Source organism: Diabrotica undecimpunctata, chromosome 1 (assembly GCF_040954645.1).
Source record: "Diabrotica undecimpunctata isolate CICGRU chromosome 1, icDiaUnde3, whole genome shotgun sequence".
Taxonomy (NCBI): Eukaryota; Metazoa; Arthropoda; class Insecta; order Coleoptera; family Chrysomelidae; genus Diabrotica; species Diabrotica undecimpunctata.
In genome coordinates, this window is record NC_092803.1 from 168,633,298 (window position 1) to 168,653,008 (window position 19,711).

Genomic DNA, 19,711 nt, shown 5'->3' on the forward strand with positions numbered 1-19,711 from the left:
CCAATCTTAACACTAATTCTACCAAGATTTATATGCAAAAGTAACTATATTTTAACTATTTAGATTTAAATCTATATGAAATAGTTATTTATGTACCAAGTGCACTAAGTAGATGTTTATGCCCGAGGGCGACTTTCTTACAAACACGAGGGCCTCTGTCCCTAGTATTCCATGTAAAAGCATTTAAAAAATTTTATCGATATATTAATTTTTTATTTTAGCTAACGGACAATACTCTAAATATGTTTTTGGCAAATGGAAACTATGCAGTTCAAACATTTTTCCTAATATCTGGTTGGTTACTTAGTTATCATTTTTTTGACATGATGAAAGATCATAAAGTGTTTCATTTAAAAAACGTATTATTAGGCATAATTAATAGATACATCAGGTGAGTAAAAGAAACTAAATACAGTATACTCTCTCTATAACGAACACGGTTATTACGAGGTTTCGCTTATAACGAGATACATTAGATGTCCCGTGAAATTTCTATTGAACTATAACCGTCTATAGCGAGGCAAATTTGGTTATAACGAGAGAAAATAAGATCCAAAAACGTGTTTTTTATGTTTTTGTTCCGGTCGTGGCCATAAATAAATACCTTTTCAAACAGCCCCTCAATAAACTTAACTGCAGCCCGCAATAAACTTCCTTACAATGAATAAATACAACTGTTTCACATCTTTAGAAAAAATATGATAGAATAATACTGGACCATTTAAAGCAGTTAAAAATGACAGAGTTCTTAAAATTGCAGAAGCAATAGTTTATGTTATCCTTGAAAATACGCTTTATACATTATGTAGTTGGAAACAAATATAAGTACAGATTCTTTGTTTTAACGTATATCATTGATAATAAAAGTAAACAACTCTTATGTTTTAATATATTTCATTGACAATAAAAGTAAATAACTTTTTTTCAAAAACGCCATTCAAACAATATTTATTAGCATCTTATATTTCTCCGAATGGCTTCACTATAGGAAGTTAATGGTTTAGAAAACTACAGATTCATATGTATGCACAGTATTATTATTGTCTTATATAACGAGATCGGCTTATAACGAGGTAATTAGTCTGTCATTTCAGTTCTCGTTATAGAGGGAGTCTACTGTATATATAAATAAGTGAAACTAAATTAGTAAGCAATAGATAAAGTTAACAGTTAAAATTAATAATCGGCTACTTAAATTTCTTTTAATTCCTTTTATTCTAAATAGCTTTTTGGCATTATGGCACGATAGTACCACAATGTTTATTGGGAACAATCGAAACGGAAATTCTCCACATACTAACAAGCTACACATAAAGTGACAGAAAACGGAATGAAGATATTCCTATAAATATGCCTATATAAAAAATTAAAAATATTCTTCTAGCCAGAGATAAGAAATATATGTGAGGCAGACGATATTAAAGGTTGGGTGCTAAACAGCAAAAACGGGTAAAAATTAACAAAAATAAGAAAGAAGAATGGCGAGAATCTTCCTCTTCTTTCTTAGCAACTCTAAGTGGCCGCGTTTACCATTTTCCTTCACTCTTGCCGGTCTTGTGCAGCTATCTCCCATTGTTGTGCCCTCATCTTATGTACGTAGATAATTTTTTTTTGTTGCATTTTTCTATCATTTTCTTGGTCGACCCACTAACCTTCTTCCATCGGGTCTTTCCCATAGAATTAAAATAAATTTCATGGCGAGAATCTTCTTCTTCTTCTTGTGGTCTGCTCGATTGTTCTGACCATTCAGTAACTTTTTCCCATCGGCTGCAAAACAATATTCTCCGATATACCCAGATTTCAAAGGCTTCAAGTTTTCTTAGAAGTGTGTCTGTTAAAGTCCAACCTTCGACACCATATAAAAGACTAGAGAACACATAACATCTTACTAATCTAATTTTCTTCTTTCTTCTTAGAGTGCCATATCCCTACGGAACGTCGGCGACTACCATGCTTATAATATTTTTATACTGATCTCGGTCTTGCGCTACGTGTACTAATTGGTCCGCTGTCAAACCTGTCCACTGCCGCAAATTCCTCAACCAAAAGAGTTTCTTCCGTCTTATCCATTTCTTTCCTTCGATTTTACCGTTGAAAATTAGCCGAAGGAACTCATATCTTGGTCCTCTGATTATATGTCCAAGATATTCTAGTTTACGCCTCTTAATAATATTTAATAGAGTTCGTTGATGTCCCATTCTTCGAAGAACTTCTTCGTTTCTAGTTCTGCTAGTCCATGGAATTTTTAGTATCCTTATTCATGATATCGGCGTTTAAAGTCCAAGTTTCACATCCATACAAAAGTACAGACCACGCGTAACATCTTGTAAACTTTTCACGGATTTCCAGATTTAATGAGTTATTGGATAATAGAGGCTTGAATTTTTGAAATGAGTTTCTTGCCTGTTCAATTCTACATCGAATTTCGAAGGATGGATCTAGATTTTGGGTAATCCAACATCCAAGGTATTTGAATCTCTGAACTCTCTGCAGCGGTTGTTGGTTTAATATCAGGTGGGTTGCGCCGATATCCACTTTACTGGTCACTATGTATTTAAATCTAATTTTCAGTCTCAAAGAAATATTGTTTCCACGTAAGATTTTATTCATCTTAAAACTGCAGCTCTGGCCTTTTCTATACGACCTATTTTAATTTATTTGCTCATGTCTCAGTTAGCATTTAGATTACAACCAAAATAGGCGATACTGTTGGTTCTCTCCAGTTGTTCTCCATAAACTGTTATCGCTTCTTTTGTATTGACATTTTACTGACAATCATTACCTTTGTCTTTGTGGTGTTTAGCTGCAGTCCAAATACATCACACGTTGTGGTAATCAGATGTTATAGCTTTTCGTAAATATTTGCAATTAACACCGTGTCATCCGCATACCTCAAATTATGTTGATATCATTAATTTTGATACCACATTGAACACTATCCAATGCTTTATTGAAAACGAACTCCAAATCTATGTTAAATATTAGTAGTATTATAAATATTCAGAATTATCCTGGTCAATCCTGATGTTTGCACGTTGATGCCAGTAAATATTTTTAATGATAATTCTTTATTATCAATATCTATCTTCTAAAGAATGGATATCATTTCAGTATGTTTTAGTCGATCAAAGGCCTTCTCAAAGTCAGTAAAACTGCGTCTGTGTACCATAACCTGAATACTAAATAGTGCTTCTCTGGTTAAAAGGTTATTGCGGAACCTAAACTGCGTGTCACTAAGTTGTTCTATTTTTTTGGTACATCCTTGAGTGCAGAATTTAAAGAAATATCTTTAAAACATGGCTCATCAAACTGGTGGTTCGGTAGTCACTACATCTTTTCGCATTTGCTTTTTTAGGTATTGTCACAAAAGCCGACAGCAACCAATGTGATGGTATATAGCCAGGTTTATAAATTTTTCTTAAAAAGATCAGGGAAAGATCTTTTACTTGAACTTTCGAAGAGCTTTATTATGTCACTCGGTATTTCATCCGGACCCGTTGTTTTTCTGGTCTTTGCTAATCTTATTGCTCGTTCAATTTCATTCATAGTTATGTCAGGTCCTGTCACCACTTTAATTTTAAGATCGTGCTTTTCATCATTAAGTAGTTTCTGAATGAATTCTTTCCATCTATCTATTTTATCCAAATCAGTCATAATCAGTTTGCCGTCTCTTTCAACGATATTATGTGCATGTTTGTATTACTGACCCGTAACTTTTTTATTTTTTTATACATACTAAATGTATCATGTTTTCCCTGTAACTCTTCAATTTCCAAACATTTATTTTCGTAGTATGTTTCTTTTGCAGTTCGTATTTAGTCCTTATCTCCTCATTAATTCGTTTATATATTTCGACGTTTTGATTCTTAAATTTGCGTCTTTTGTCCATTGGATTCAAAATCTCATCGTTCATCACTGTTGCCTTTTACGATTGTTATCTTTTAAATTTGGAGTTAAACTGCTTATAACCGCTTTGATTTGGTTCCAATGAACCTCGATGGATTTTTGTTGTTTGCTATTCTCAAAATTGCTCTCTTGATTGTTTGCAATCACCTGAATGGAGAGAATCACTCGAGATAAATCGCCAAAGGGACGAAGAAGTATAGGCAGAAGCCGAAAAGAAAAAAGTGGAATGATAATCTGAACGTTGAGGCAGGTGGATGAAATTTAAATAGACGATTCGTCTAGAATAAAGACGGAAGAAGAATAGGATGATGAAAAATTAAGGGAATTAAAATATGGAATAAGAATAGTAAAAATTGATTGGAATCAGCACATAAATCCGCATGACAGAGAGCAGAACAGTACAAATAGCAAAAAACAAATCACCAACTGCAAGATCACGGAAAGATAGACAGAAAATCTATGAAAGCGAGAAATAATTCGAAGAATAACCCTATTAGACTTAGTAAGAGAGACATCCCACACTTTATTTCTTAATTAAGACAGCCTAATAATAATTTACGACGACACCGTTCTGATCGCAGAAACACTTGAAGAGCTACAGACATTGGTGAATAAGATAACAGACTGCAGCAAAGAATACGGACTATCTTTGAACATAAAGAAAACTAAATTTATGGTAATATCGAAATCAACACAAAATGTCCAAAATTTATATTTACACAATGAAATTATCGATCGAGTTAGCAAATACAAATATTTAGGCACTTTTATAAATGAAGACAACGATAGCTCAGCAGAAATCAAAATAAGAATAGAAAAAGCCAGATCCATATTCACTAAAATGAAGAGAGTGTTCTGCGGAAGAGATTTGAGCCTTGAAATGAAACTTCGCCTGATGAGATGTTACGTACTTTCTGTGGTGTTCTACGGAATGGAGTCATGGACGTTGAAAAAGATTGATACCAATAAATTAGAGGCATTTGAACTGTATATCTATCGCAGAATCCTGAGAATATCATGGACCGAGAGAGTCACAAATGTCGGGGTCTTGAGAAGAATGAATAAAGAAAAGGAAGTCATATTTACGATCAAAAAACGAAAACTGCAATACTTGGGACACATTACAAGAGGCGAAAGATATGAACTGCTTCGAATAATTATTCAAGGGAAAATAGCAGGAAAAAGGTCCATAGGAAGAAGACGAAACTCCTGGCTAAAGAATCTACGGGTATGGTATAGCTGTAGCAGCAACGAATTGTTTCGGTCAGCAGTTTCGAAAATACGTATAGCCTTGATGATCGCCAACCTTCGGAACGAAGATGGCACTTGAGGAAGAAGAAGAAGAATAATAATTTAGTAAGTTGAAAAGATGGCAAGAAATATTTCGTTAGGGAGTGTTACAAATTTGTGTGCATACGTAAATACTTAGTTTAACATTTCTTTGCAGAAGAAGCTAAAGTACAAAGAAACAGTGTTGTGTTTTTATGTTTTGTTTTATTATTAAACATGATTTTCCATTAAGTCACCGAAAATTCCATAAATAAATAAATAATTTTACAAAGGGATGGTAACTTTATTTTTGTATAACTGTTTATATATTTTTAATGTTTTTCGTATTCCTTCTTTAGAGTTTGTATTTAGTTTCATGAAAATTCCATAAATAAATAAAAACTTATTACTTAGAGACGGTAACTCTATATTTGTATAACTGTTTATAGAGTGTGTAAAAGCCAAACGGAATAAATTCATTATTTAGGTTACTGTACATATTTATAAAAAATCAAGAAACACGTCAAATTTAAATTATAACTTGACATTCTTTAACGTAAAAATGCAACCTCTACCTTCAACCCCTTTTAAATGATAGGTACAACCCCCAATTTTTAAAATAGGAAGTATAGGCTTGTGATATATCGTTTGAAAGGTCTTTTCATTCTCCATTCAAAAATGTTGTCGCTTTCAAGTTTATTAAGATCAATTAAGATAAAATAAATTAAAATCATGTGGTTACCGAAATTCGCTAAAATATACTCAAAACTTATTTCCCGTTTAGGTCTTGATAATGAGAAAGTGAACAAAAACCATAGCAATGTGGTTTTTAGATGGTAACCATTAAAAAACTTTAAAGAATTTCCGTGGCAACGTTATTTTAACATGCATTAGTAAATTGTTTTATTTAAGTTGTCAGTATTTTAGTTTAAGTAAAAAGTTCGTTCAATTAAATTCTGAAAAATGGTTAGATTAACGGAAATGCATAAAATAACAGTTTTACAAATGATTGGTTACGGAGATAACACCCGAACACAACAGGAAGTAACTCGCCTATTTCATGAGAAATTTCCTAATTTACCGCCTATATCCCAAGAAACAATAAGTAAAATAGAGAAGCAGTTTCGCGAGTTTGGTCATGTAAGGCAGATAAAAAAAGCAGCTGCCAATGCACTGAGTGATGAACTCAAATTAGATGTGTTGCTTGAGTTTCAGGAAAATCCACATACATCGAGTAGACAGGCATCCACTACATTCAATGCTAGCCATACATCGATAGTAAACATATTAAAAGAAAATAAATTGCATCCCTATAAGATGATACCTACTCAGGAGCTCATGGAAGACGATTTTGATAGGAGAACTTTTTTTTGTGAGCAAATGATGGACATGTTGGATAACAATATTATCCAATTAGAAGATGTTATGTTTTCTGATGAGTGTACTTTTTCACTTAACGGTCATGCTAATCGGCAAAATTGCCGCTACTGGGCCACGGAAAATCCTCACTGGATGAGAGAAGAACACACTCAATACCCTCAAAAGGTTAATGTTTGGGCAGGGATTGTAGGAAACAATATTATTGGTCCCTTTTTCATTGAGGGCAACTTGAATGGCAACAATTATTTGGCACTACTTCAAAATGATGTCATTCCAACGTTGGCAAATTTATATCCTGATCCAGGAAACCCTCAAGTTTCAGCGAATACGATATGGTTTCAGCAGGATGAAGCACCACCACATTACCAACTTAATGTCCGGCAGTACCTCGATACAATATTTCCCAATCGGTGGATAGGGAGGCGAGGATCGATTGAATGGCCAGCGCGATCACCTGATCTTACATTATTAGATTTCTTTTTATGGGGATATGTGAAGAGCCATGTGTACAAAACTAAACCTTCTGATTTAAATGACTTAAAAGAACGAATAACGCTTGTGATTAGGTCGATCACGCCTGTTATGTTAAATAATGTTAGAAGACAGTTTTATTTGAGATTAGGATGTTGCCAAGACGTTCGCGATGAACATTTTGAACATCTACTTCATTAACATTCATAGTTCTTTTCGTGTTCTACATTTTATTACGTTTTGCATTACATTTTAGTTTTTGATTGTATTGTAGCGAATTTCGGTAACCACATGATTTTAATTTATTTTATCTTAATTAATCTTAATAAACTTGAAAGCGAAACATTTTTGAATGGAGAATGAAAAGACCTTTCAAACGATATATCACAAGCCTATACTTCCTATTTTAAAAATTGGGGTTGGTACCTGTCATTCTAAGGGGGTTGAAGGTAGGGGTTGCATTTTCACGTTAAAGAATGTCAAGTTATAATTTAAATTTGACGTGTTTCGGGATTTTTTATAAATATGTACAGTAACCTAAATAATGAATTTATTCCATTTGGCTTTTACACACTGTATAATAATATGTATGTGTTTTCGTATTCATTAGACTATCTTTTTAGTTTTTAGTTTTGCAAAAGATGCTGATTATTATTATTAAACTGTGTTTTATAGACTGACACCAACATTAATAGCAGTGATAGCACTCCAAAGTACTTGGCTGATCTATGTAGGTCAAGGACCTAGTTGGGACAATATTGTTGGTGAAGAATATAAAAATTGCCGCCAAAACTGGTGGACTAATATTTTATACATTAACAACTATGTCAACAAAAACAATATGGTAAGGTAAACATTGTTCAGATTTTGATTAGGTTAATATGTACCCTTATAAACGTTTTGTTTCTTCTAAGTTCTTCTTCTTTTTATGTAGACATAACTTTCTCTGTTTTTATATGTGTCTCCAGTAAGTTGTCGTTCCATCGTTTTCGTAGTCTTCCTACTGATTCTCTTCCAATTGGGAAATGGTATCTCGCCGACTACTGATACATCATTTCACTGCGTTCATCGCCGTCTCAAGCATGCCCGCACATTTGTAATTCCTCGAAGTCTCCGCTCTTGATGCATTCCCACGGTGTTTTATAGATGCAGTTTTTTATCTTTCTTGTGTCTTGTTCGGTTTGGTTTTGGACAGGATAGATCTCAGTGTGTTGGATTTTTGGAATGTTGTTGTGATATTTTACTTGTTTCCTATTCTCTTCAATTTTTCTAATAAGCCCTTTACATATGGTATTGTTGTCATCTTTGAGTTCCTTCTTGTGAGCGTTTCTGGATTGCTTGTGATGTTTTGTTGTTTTCTTTCTTCAATCTGTGGAATTCCTTGTTTATAAATGACAATGGATAGTCATTTTTAGTTTAAGTAAGTTTTAGTTTGACAATAGATAGTTCCATTGTAAATTTAATTGATTCTTCTTTATTGTTGATGTTCAACGTCAAAGACTAGTTAATTAAAAATGTGATTTTCATTACAATCAATAATTGTGGCTTAATCCATATAAACATAATATTAAAATTAGACATGTCACAAAAAAGTAGTTTCAGAACCTTTCTAACACAGATAATGTTTACTTAAAAAAATAGTGATTAGTTGAGAGTGCCACTAGTTTCCATAAAGACTCCACTACCGAATAATAACGCGGTTAAATGCCTGGGAATTTAATTTGCAAAGATGTAGATATTCCGCAAAAATGTGGATATTCCGCGGCATTCTCAAAATTCGAGGGACCGACCATGTTAGAAACGAAGAGGTTTTAAGGCTTATGAGTAGAGATCGTGAACTTATAGAACTTTTTAAAAAACGGGAGACATCTTGTCATGGACACTTATTCAGACACTAGAGACATAACTTTTGTTCAGCTGATAATAGAAGGAAATATAGAAGGAAAGCGTGGTCCTGACAGACGATAAATTACCTGGCTGCATAACATCAAGGATTGGGCAGGACTAGACCCTCAAACCCTAATAAGAAAAGCACAGAATAGAGATAAATTTGCAGAAGTCATCGCCAACCTCCATTAAAGACGGGACCTTAAGAAGAAGATTAAATTTAACTGGGGCAAAGACATTTGGAAAAAAATTCTTCACCTCATCTTAAGTTATGGTTTGTTAGAGCAGTGAGCGACGCATACCTTACAGTCAGTCGAACGCCGCGCACGTTCGTCAACATCAAAGAAATGATGATAACGGTTTGTAGGTTCTGCTTAGTTGTGCGCGCGCAGAGTGATAGCAGTGTACGTCGACGACTCGACGGTGTGCGCTGGAATCAATTACGATTTGATTTGGACGCAAACGTTCAGCTGAGCTCACAGCATACACATTTATACCGAAATTATTATTGTATTTTCATAATATAGTTATAAGTAATGGATGTTGACAAGAGCTATGACCTTGTAAATAACAGGTAAACTTGTGTGCTGCATCGGCATGACTCATAACTCTTGTCAAAATCCATTACCTCTATTATTATTGTAATAATTCTTTAATATATCTATATTATCTATATTAATATATATATATATATATATATATATATATATATATATATATATATATATATCTATATATAATAAATTTTTGGAAAGTCTGAAATATTCTCGAAATTTTTCCTAGTTTTGAAACAATCTTTGTTTGGCTGTTAATTTAAAAGCCCCTTCTGGATTAAGACATGAAAAAATAAATTTCGTTTACATTTTTATTTTTTTTTTTTTATTTAGATTTGACATTATCAACTCTCCTTCTCCCTACTCTTCTTGGAGTAATAAAATTATTGCGTTAAGTATGCGAGAATTCATTTTTCTAAACGTACAATCTTTTAGAGAACAAATGTAAAACTAATTTTTAAAATTGTTTTATACGCAACAGAATATAATGCGAACTAATCTAACAAACCGACTCACCCAAAACTGTACAACTGTCGGGTACAACAGATTCTGCTGTAATTTAGTATTGTGTCATTCGTCCATTTTACAAGGACCGAATCAATCAGTGACCGACTCTGAAAACGATCGAATCATTTCAATCGTTCGTTCGTTTCAATACTTTTCGTTGCCGTTTAAAACAAATAACAAGTAACCGATTGATTGAGCCGAATCGACTGAAAACCGGTAGTATTGCCTACCGTATTTCATATAAATATGTGTATTCACCTTCATTGTCCTTCATACGTTTATGTTAGTGCGAGTAGGGCTTAGATTATATTCTAGAAGAAATGCCTGTTGGAGAAGCTAGAATTTATTATGTTTTAGTTTTTAGGTTCTTAGTGTAACTCAGAAAAAATTATAAATTTATATGGAAATATGTGCTGCATCCAAATATAAATATTTATTGTCGTTGTGCAAATTTTAATTTTGCGATATTTTATGATTGTAACTACCTAATAACTATTAACAACACAAGCGAAAGCAATCACTTGGGGCCGATAAAATATTTTCCAACTCCAATACTTCCGGTCTGTAGTTAATTCGCTGCCTTGCACACAATTCTTAATTCAATAAGTAGTATTTTCAATCATTCAAACGAACGCAATCATTCAGCCGCGTGGCATATTATATGAGAGTATTGGCTGTGCGATTTTGTTTTGGTTCAATCTCGATCGGTGCAGTCGGCGGTCAATCAATAGATTTTTGTCACCATACGATTCGATCGTTATGAACTAGCGGGATTCGGTCGTTCAATACTTTAAAGTGATTGAATCAAAACAAACGAATCAATCGCAATTGATACAACACTAATGTGTATGCCATGCGCTGCACACTGTTCTAACAAACCGTATTACAGGAATATGTATTGGTACATGAGACGGAAATTAAATCTTAGGCTGCAGAACAAACTTTTAATTTATAAATGTATTTTAAAATTAATGTATCTATATGTAGCAGTGCAGCTCAAATCAGGGGTACAACAAGTAATACCAATATACAAAGACTTCAAATATTTCATTTCAGTACTTCAAAACACTGAGCCAGATCGGCAATGCCCTTTGGTATGTTACGAGCCGAAGTTTACACCACGATTTGCAGGTTGCAGTTGCTATTTCTGCTATAAGCAATGCACATAAGACCAGACTATATTGCCATCCAAATCCGCTCATCATTTCAAATGAAAATATTAAGAAGATCAGACCCTTTGGACCTCGAATAAATCTCAAGAAACAAAGTAATGTCATAATGTGGTGAAATAATAGTTTTTAAACCGGTGTGTGTCTTTACTTTTAGCTTTTCTCATATTTTTTAAACTGACAATACTGGCATTTGTGTTTATCTATGTTAAATATGTCTGGTTATACTTATAACTAATTGTTACGTCAAGGAAGTCATAAATTATAGTTATACAGTTAAAATATAGTTCATTCGTTTACCAAATTTCCATCAGTAAACATAAGCACGTATTGATATTCGCCGTCTCATTCGTCAAGAGGCTATTAAATATAATTTATTACCTTAAGCGAGTCAGATTCTCATGTTACAGATCCCAACTCGCCAGCATTTTAAATTCAAATTGTATCGTGTTGATTTTTAAGTTAATATACTGTGTTATATTTATATTATAGTTATTTTTAAGTTATTTACTGGTCGTGTTATTTTTTAGAGTTTAGTTTAATTGTGATATAATGATTAAATTTCAAGAAATTCTTACACTAACAGTTTCAAAAGTAAATATTTTTAAAAATCATATGATACATAGGTCGTACATCAGTACGACCCTGTTTGGCTTACACGTGGTTCTTATGACGATTGGGAATTTATAAAATGAATACGGTTTAGTACATATTTGTTCCTTAGAATGCTTTCTTGCTTTTTATCTTACGCACTCAAACAAAAGCTCACAGTTGTTGCTATATTTGACAAGCCGTACACTTATTTTTTTTGTGTAAGTTATATAATTTTAAATTTATTTTTTTAGTGTCTTATACAAACTTGGTATATAGCTGCTGATACCCAACTTTACATATTTTCTTTGATATTACTTACATTTGTATGGAAGTATGAGAGCAAAGTTAAGTACATTTTAGGAATTACTATAGCTATTGGGCTCCTAATACCTGGATTAATAGCTTTCTTTAAAAACCACGAGATTATAATTCGTCAATATCCAGAGTAAGATTATAAGGTTATATTTTAGATTTACGAATTTATATCCTTCCTATTTTAGGATTCTTTACGACATGAAAGGAGTCAAGCAGGCGGCATGGCACGATTTGTATAGTTCGGGGTACTCTAATATTACTGGTTATACTATTGGCCTAACATTTGGCTATATTTTCTACAAATATAAAGACAAAGTTGTTAATGTAAATAAGGTAATTATAACAAAATGTGTTTATAATATAAATATAAATTCTAATTATAGTTCTAATTCATTATAATCTAATTATAATATAAATTCTAATTTAAGTTTGTCATTGAATCTAGAGACTAATCAAGTATTAAAACTTTCTTTAATAGACCGTGCTTTGTGCTGTTAGTCAAAACAAAATCACCTTGATTATTTTCCATCTTTTAACACTGTAGATAAATATTTTTAATGAAAATGATTTTCATTCCATAATATTTAACAAAATGGAAAAACAGTACTTTGAAGAAGAACGCCCAATTTGTGATAAGTGCAGTTCAGCCCTTATATAGTAAATATTGTAACGAAATAGCCCATCTCCGATACGTCATAATTCTTAGAAGGAAAGATCTAGAGAACTCAATAATTGGCATTTCAATACCGTCCGTCTTCAATGCGCTTTCGATGAGACGAACTAGAGGTGGGACTACTCCAGAATATTCTCGAACATAATACTTTTGGTATATATATGTAACGATGTTAGAAGTAAGGTGGAGTTGATAAGAGAGTACCGAACTGTAAACTTATAAATAAATATATTTATATAAATTCGAACCGCTCGTTTTATTTAATCTCGCTACAGTTGGTGTCCGGTGTGAGATTTGAAAATAAATTCAGCAGTGACTTTTGAAAAAGACTTTTGAACTTTAAAAAAAAAGTATTATTCGTCGGGAACATCCGCGTAGTTCGGTAGTGCTCTTTGTACGAAAGAACATTTAAAAAGTACGTGTGTGCCTGACCAAAGATGCTGCTAGTAGAACTTTCAGTAAAACAGTTGCGTGAGCAACTAGTAGAACGCGATGAAGACTGCAGCGGGTCCAAGAAGATACTCCAAGAACGACTGAAAACTGTCCTCAACAAGAATGGAGAAGACCCAGAGACATTCCAGTTCCAGTCAGCGGAAGAAGCAGTTTTAACGAAAATAAAAAATGTGTCGCAAATGGTTAAAGAAAATTCTACAAAAAATGGTAGTAAATTTGAAAACGTCTCACAAATGATAGAAGAAACTTCTAAGAAAATTGAAGAATCTTCTAAAAAAAATGATGATAAATTCGAGAACGTTTCCAAAAGATTCGATGAAACGTCTCAAATTATTAAAGAAGTAGTTAGACAAAACGACGAGACTTCACAAATAATTAAAGAAATATGTATTCAGAGCAATGAGAAATTTGAAGAAATCTCTAAAACATTTGATAAAGTAGAAGAGAAGATCAAACAGTTAGAGAGCATGATAACTAATACAAAAGTGCTACCACCAGTTAATACAGTAGCCTTAGATCCGGTAGTGAAAGAAGAATCACCTAGAGACGAAACGACACATAATATGAGATTCAAATTGCCACCATTTGATGGAAAGTCTTCCTGGTCCATATACCTTAGACAATTTGAAGCTATTGCGACAGCCAATCATTGGACAGAACAAGAAGAAGCTGTTTACTTAACTGCTGCTTTACGAGGTGATGCTGCGGATATCCTAAGATCGATTCCTAAGGGTCAAGAAAAATGTTACCAGAACTTGTTTACTCGACTAGACAAACTTTACGGAGATGCCCATCTACAACAAGTCTACAAGGCGCAACTAAGAAGTAGAATTCAACGAGCAAGTGAAAATTTGCAAGAATTTGAAGCAGATGCTGCTTGTATAGCGCTGTTGGCCTATCCAGAGGCACCAGACAACATATTGGAATAAATTGCTGTAGATACCTTCATCAGTGGGTTGAGAGACAGTGAACTACAGAAAGCTTTACGACTAGCAAGACCGAAAGTTTTAGATGAAGCACTCGCCATTGCATTGGAACACGAGAGAACTAGTCGAGCTTTCACGGAGCTATCAAGTACGAACCTCTGAAGAGAGCGACGTACAAAACGATAAACGTCTGGAGGAAATCGTACGGAAAGTAGTTCGTAACATGATGCCGAAGAGACGTGAACCCAGATGTTGGAATGGTAACGACGTAGGTCACATTCATCGTAAATTGCAAGAAGATGATACAACAGTCGGAAAACTAGAACGGGTCGACACCAAGGGTCAACTGCCGACCTCGAGAAACACAGCTCCTATAGTAACTGTTTACATTCCGTCCTCCGGTGGAATTCATAGCTTGTACATCGAGAGTCGTATCAATAATATATGTAGATCGTTTTTGGTGAATACAGGTGCAACAAGAACTATTGCACGTCCAGAAGTTGTACGAGGCCATCTTAAATTATCGCCTACAACAGTAAAGCTTAGAACAGCAACTGGTGAGATAATTAATACATATGGCGAGGCTAATATGTCAGTATCCATTGTCCAGACCACAGTGAAATATAGAGTATTAATTGCAGAGATCTCCGACGAGTTTATATTGGGGATGGATTTACTTAGGAAAGTTGGGGCTGTATTGAATGTCAAAGATGGAGTTCTCGAGATCAGTGGTGAAGAGTTGCCATTTCATGAAGAAAAAGAAGATGTTATCAGCTTAATAAGTACTTGTGACGTAACAATACCCGGTAATAGTGAGAAAATTTTGATGACCAGACCTGATGGTTACTGCCGAGAGGGAAGTTTAAGCATGGTCGAAGATGTAAACAATGCTGAGTTCCTAACGGCAAAAGCTTTGGTGAGAATTCGAGATGTCGTTCCTGTAAGAGTTATGAACTAAAAGGGAACTGATATTAAGTTAAGTAAAAGAACTTTGATCTGACAGTGTGTTCCCGTGGCTTCGATTTGTTCTACGAATACTAATGAGAAACCATCGAAATCTAAGTATCCAAAGGAGCTTGTTGAGATGGTGATTAAAACGTGCCAAGATCTTGATGATAAATGAACTAAAAAAGTGAAGTCTATGCTGGTAGAATTTCAAGATGTTTTTGCCATTGATAAGAATGATAAGGGCAAAACAAGCTTAGTAAAGCATAAAATTAATACCGGAGACGCTCAGCCAATCAGACAACAACCTAGACGACTTCCATTTGCGAAAAGAGATGAAGCCGAAGGCATCATCAAAGATATGAACAAACAAGGAGTAATTGAACCATCAAACAGTCCATGGACAGCACCAGTAGTGCTGGTAAAGAAGAAAGATGGTTCAACGCGTTTTTGTATTGACTACCGACAGCTCAATGCGGTAACTAAAAAAGATAGTTATCCTTTGCCCAGAATAGACGATACTTTGGATACACTTTCTGGTTCTCGTTGGTTCTCTACACTCGATCTGAAAAGTGGATATTGGCAAGTAGACATGGAGCCAGCCGATCGTGAAAAAACCGCATTCTCGATAGGATCACTTTGGCAGTTCACAGTTATGCCCTTTGGTTTATGTAATGCCCCGGCCACATTTGAAATATTAATGGAGGCAGTATTAAGAGGTATAACATGGAAAACATGCCTGGTTTATTTGGATGATGTAATTGTAGTTGGAAGATCCTTCGATGAACATGCCAATAATCTCACAGAAGTCTTTCAACGATTGCGGGCAGCGAATTTGAAGTTAAGTCCAAAGAAATGACACTTGTTTCGACGAGAAGTGAAGTACTTGGGACATATTGTAGCAAGTCATGGTGTAATAGCTGATCCTGAAAAACTTGCAGCAATTAAGGATTGGCCAGTACCAAGAGATAAACACGAAATTAGAAGTTTTCTTGGCCTATGTACATATTAGCGACGTTTTGTCAAAGGATTTGCCAACATCTCCAAGCCATTAACAAAGTTGACAGAAGAAGGCAAAGAATATACATGGAGCGAAGAGTGTCAAAGAGCTTTCGAACACTTACAAATGGCTCTGACCACCGCACCGATTTTAAGCTACCCTAGACAGGCAGGAAAATTTGTGTTGGACACCGATGCAAGCAACAGTGCAATAGAAGCTGTTCTCTCCCAAATCCAAGATGGACAGGAGAAAGTCATCGCTTACTTTAGCAAAGTCTTGACGAAACCAAAAAGATACTATTGCGTTACCAGGAGAGAATTGCTAGGCGTAGTAAAGGCTTGCGAGTATTTCCATAAATACTCATTTGGCAGAAAGTTTCTTCTTCGCACGGATCACGCTGCTCTAAAATGGCTCCTACAATTCCGTAATCCAGAGGGCCAGATAGCAAGATGGTTAGAACGATTACAAGAAAATGATTACGAGATCGAACCCAGGGCTGGCAGAGTTCATTCAAATGCTGATGCCCTTTCGAGACGGCCGTGCAGTGCAAATTGTAATCACTGTCTTAAATTAGAAGAACGACTTTGCTCCGTGAGACGAACCACCGTCATTAATGATCAATGGCAGCCTCAACAGCTACAAGACGCTCAAGCAGATAATCCATGTATAAAAAGAATATTGGATTGGATGCGTCGAAGTAAAAGACCTTCTTGGCAAGACATTAGTGCATGTAGCCCCGAAGTCAAATGTTACTGGAGTCAATGGAATTGTCTAGTGCTAAAAGATGATCTTTTGTATAGAACCTTTGAGAACGATGATGGGACAGAAACTAAGCTTCAGTTGATTGTACCTAAAAGTAAAGTGTCATAAGTATTGCGTCAGTTGCATGACGGTGCATCAGGTAGACACTTTGGTATTACGAAGAACCATTGCAAAAGGTTCGAGAACGGTTATATTGGGTGAACTGTAAAGATGATGTAAGAAGATGGTGCCGAAAATGTGAACTGTGTGCAACCAGTAATGGTCCAGTTGGTAAAAAGAGGGCACCCATGAAACAGTACAATGTTGGTAGTCCTATGGAACGAGTAGCACTCGACATTGCAGGTCCACTTCCAGAGACAAATGATGGAAATAAATATATTTTGGTAGCCATGGATTATTTTACGAAATGGACTGAGACCTATGCGATACCAAATCAAGAAGCTGCTACCGTTGCAGAGGTACTTGTTAAAGAATTCTTTAGCCGATTTGGTGTTCCCTTGGAGATCCACTCCGACCAAGGGCGAAACTTCGAATCAACCCTTTTCCAAAACGTTTGTAAATTGATTGGTGTCAATTAGACCAGACCGATATCCCTACATCCTCAATCAGATGGAATGGTCGAGAGAATGAACCGAACGATGGGTAAACACCTGTCCAAAGTTGTATCAGAACATCAAAGAGATTGGGACCAGCATATTCATTTATTCCTAATGGCCTACCGCTCGGCAGTGAATGAAACTACAGGCCAGACTCCAACCTGCCTGATGTTAGGTCGTGAAGTTCGTTTGCCCTGCGACCTAGAGTTTGGCTGCAGACCTTCCGAAGAACATGTTGCAAGCGAAGATTATGTCGATCGCCTGAAGTTAAGAATGAACAATATTCATGAACTTGCCCGACAACACATCCAGTTAGCCAGTGACAGAATGAAAGATCAATATGATTCTCGATGCAAGAATGAAAGCTATGAAGTAGGTGATCTTGTTTGGCTTTGTAATCCACAACGTCGTCGTGGCTTGTCTCCTAAACTGCAAAGACAATGGGAAGGTCCGTATGAAATTAAAAAGAGAATAAATGACGTAATATACCGAATTAAGCAGTTGCCGAAAGATAAACCAAAAGTAGTTCACATAAATCGTCTTGCACCATATGCTGGCTCCAATGAAACAGAAGAAGCACGAACCCTTCAACATGAGATCAAAGATAACCGGCGACCAAGCTTTAATGAATTTATGTCAAATTACGCCGACAGAAAGAGTGCTAGATTTGGCGTGACGACAGAAGTTCAGCAAGATCTTTTTAGTGTTCCGCATAACGTCTCTCTAGCCCACTGTGTTGCCCAAGATCTTGAGATGACTAAAGGAATCTCATCTGTATTCTATAGGAAGTTCGGTCGTTTGGACGAGTTAATAAACCAGCAGCCTAAAGTTGAAAGAGTACTGAGATTAGAAGATAGTCCTTGATCTTTGCTGTATATGGTGACCAGGAAGTCGTATACAGACAGAGCAAGCTACGAGGATATATGGCGCGCTCTAACTAATTTGAAGAAAATCGTGTGCAATTATGACATCAAGAATTTGGCCTTACCCAAGATAGGCCATGCACTAGAAAATCTGGACTGGAAGATTGTCAGAAGCATGCTTGAAGTGATTTTCCGAGAAACCGGCGTACAAATTACTTTGTGTTGTATTAACCCGAAGAGATGGTGTCCTTCAAAGTCTGTAGACTGTTATTTCTTCTTGAGGGGTTTATGCAGAGCTGGAGAACTCTGTAGATTCCGCCATCCTGGTCCTACATCTGATGTTGCTGATCGGGATGCTCAGATCTAAGAGGGAAGCAGTCTAACGAAATAGCCCATCTCCGATACGTCATAATTCTTAGAAGGAAAGATCTAGAGAACTCAATAATTGGCATTTTAATACCGTCCGTCTTCAATGCGCTTTCGATGAGACGAATTAGAGGTGGGACTACTCCAGAATATTCTCGATCATAATACTTTTGGTATAAATATGTAATGATGTTAGGATTAGAGTGGAGTTGATAAGAGAGTACCGAACTGTAAACTTATAAATAAATATATTTATATAAATTCGAACCGCTCGTTTTATTTAATCTCGCTACAATATAGTAAAACTTGTGTTGGTGGAACAGTGCGAAAAGTTCAATTGTCACAGAATTAAATAACGTTTACCCAACACTGTTAAAGATATTTTCAATTTAAATAACACTATCGATAACCCAGAAATTTGTAACTGGCTTCTTATCCATCTTGGATAGAGTTATGATGGTAACACTAAAAACAGCTCAATCTAGAGTCAATATAATTCAAGTATATGCTCCCACAGTAGAAAAGTCGGATGAAGAGCTCGAACAGTTTTATAATGAATAACAACAAGCTTTAGAAGTAACCAAGTCTAGAGACGTTACAATAGTCATGGGAGATCTAAATGCAAAAAATCGGTAGAGGAAGTCAAGGTGATTTTATTGGAAACTTTGGACTGGGCACCCGTAACGAGAGAGGAGACAGATTGGCTCAATTCTGCCAAGAGACCGATTTTATTGTCGCGAATACTTATTATGATCTGCCGCCCAGGAGACTCTATACATGGAAATCTCCAGCAGACAACCAACATAACGTCATCAGAAACCAAATTGACTACCTTCTCATCTGCAAACGATACCGAAATTCCATAAAATCAGTAAAATCATACCCCGGAGCTGATGTGAAATCAGATCACAACCCAGTTGTAGGAAGGTTTAGAATTAATCTAAAAAAGCTTGTGGCTAAAACTAAAGTAGAGAGGATACAAGTATCCCGTTTGAGAAATCCATCAACAAAAGAGCAAATCAAAGTAAAAATTAAAGAAGAGCTCACCAAAATAGAAATTATTCCTACTGAAGAT

At 35.3% G+C, this 19,711-nt stretch overlaps 1 protein-coding gene across 1 annotated transcript in view; it reads left to right on the top strand.

The window, feature by feature from the left end:
- The window catches only part of LOC140436326 (nose resistant to fluoxetine protein 6-like), a 50,735-nt gene that overhangs the window by 18,453 nt on the left and 12,571 nt on the right, over window positions 1-19,711 (top strand). The window contains exons 6-9 of the mRNA XM_072525045.1: window positions 222-391; window positions 7,702-7,870; window positions 11,989-12,182; window positions 12,238-12,385. Of these exons, the coding sequence (XP_072381146.1) occupies window positions 222-391; window positions 7,702-7,870; window positions 11,989-12,182; window positions 12,238-12,385 (681 nt within the window). The remainder of the gene's footprint in view (window positions 1-221; window positions 392-7,701; window positions 7,871-11,988; window positions 12,183-12,237; window positions 12,386-19,711) is intronic.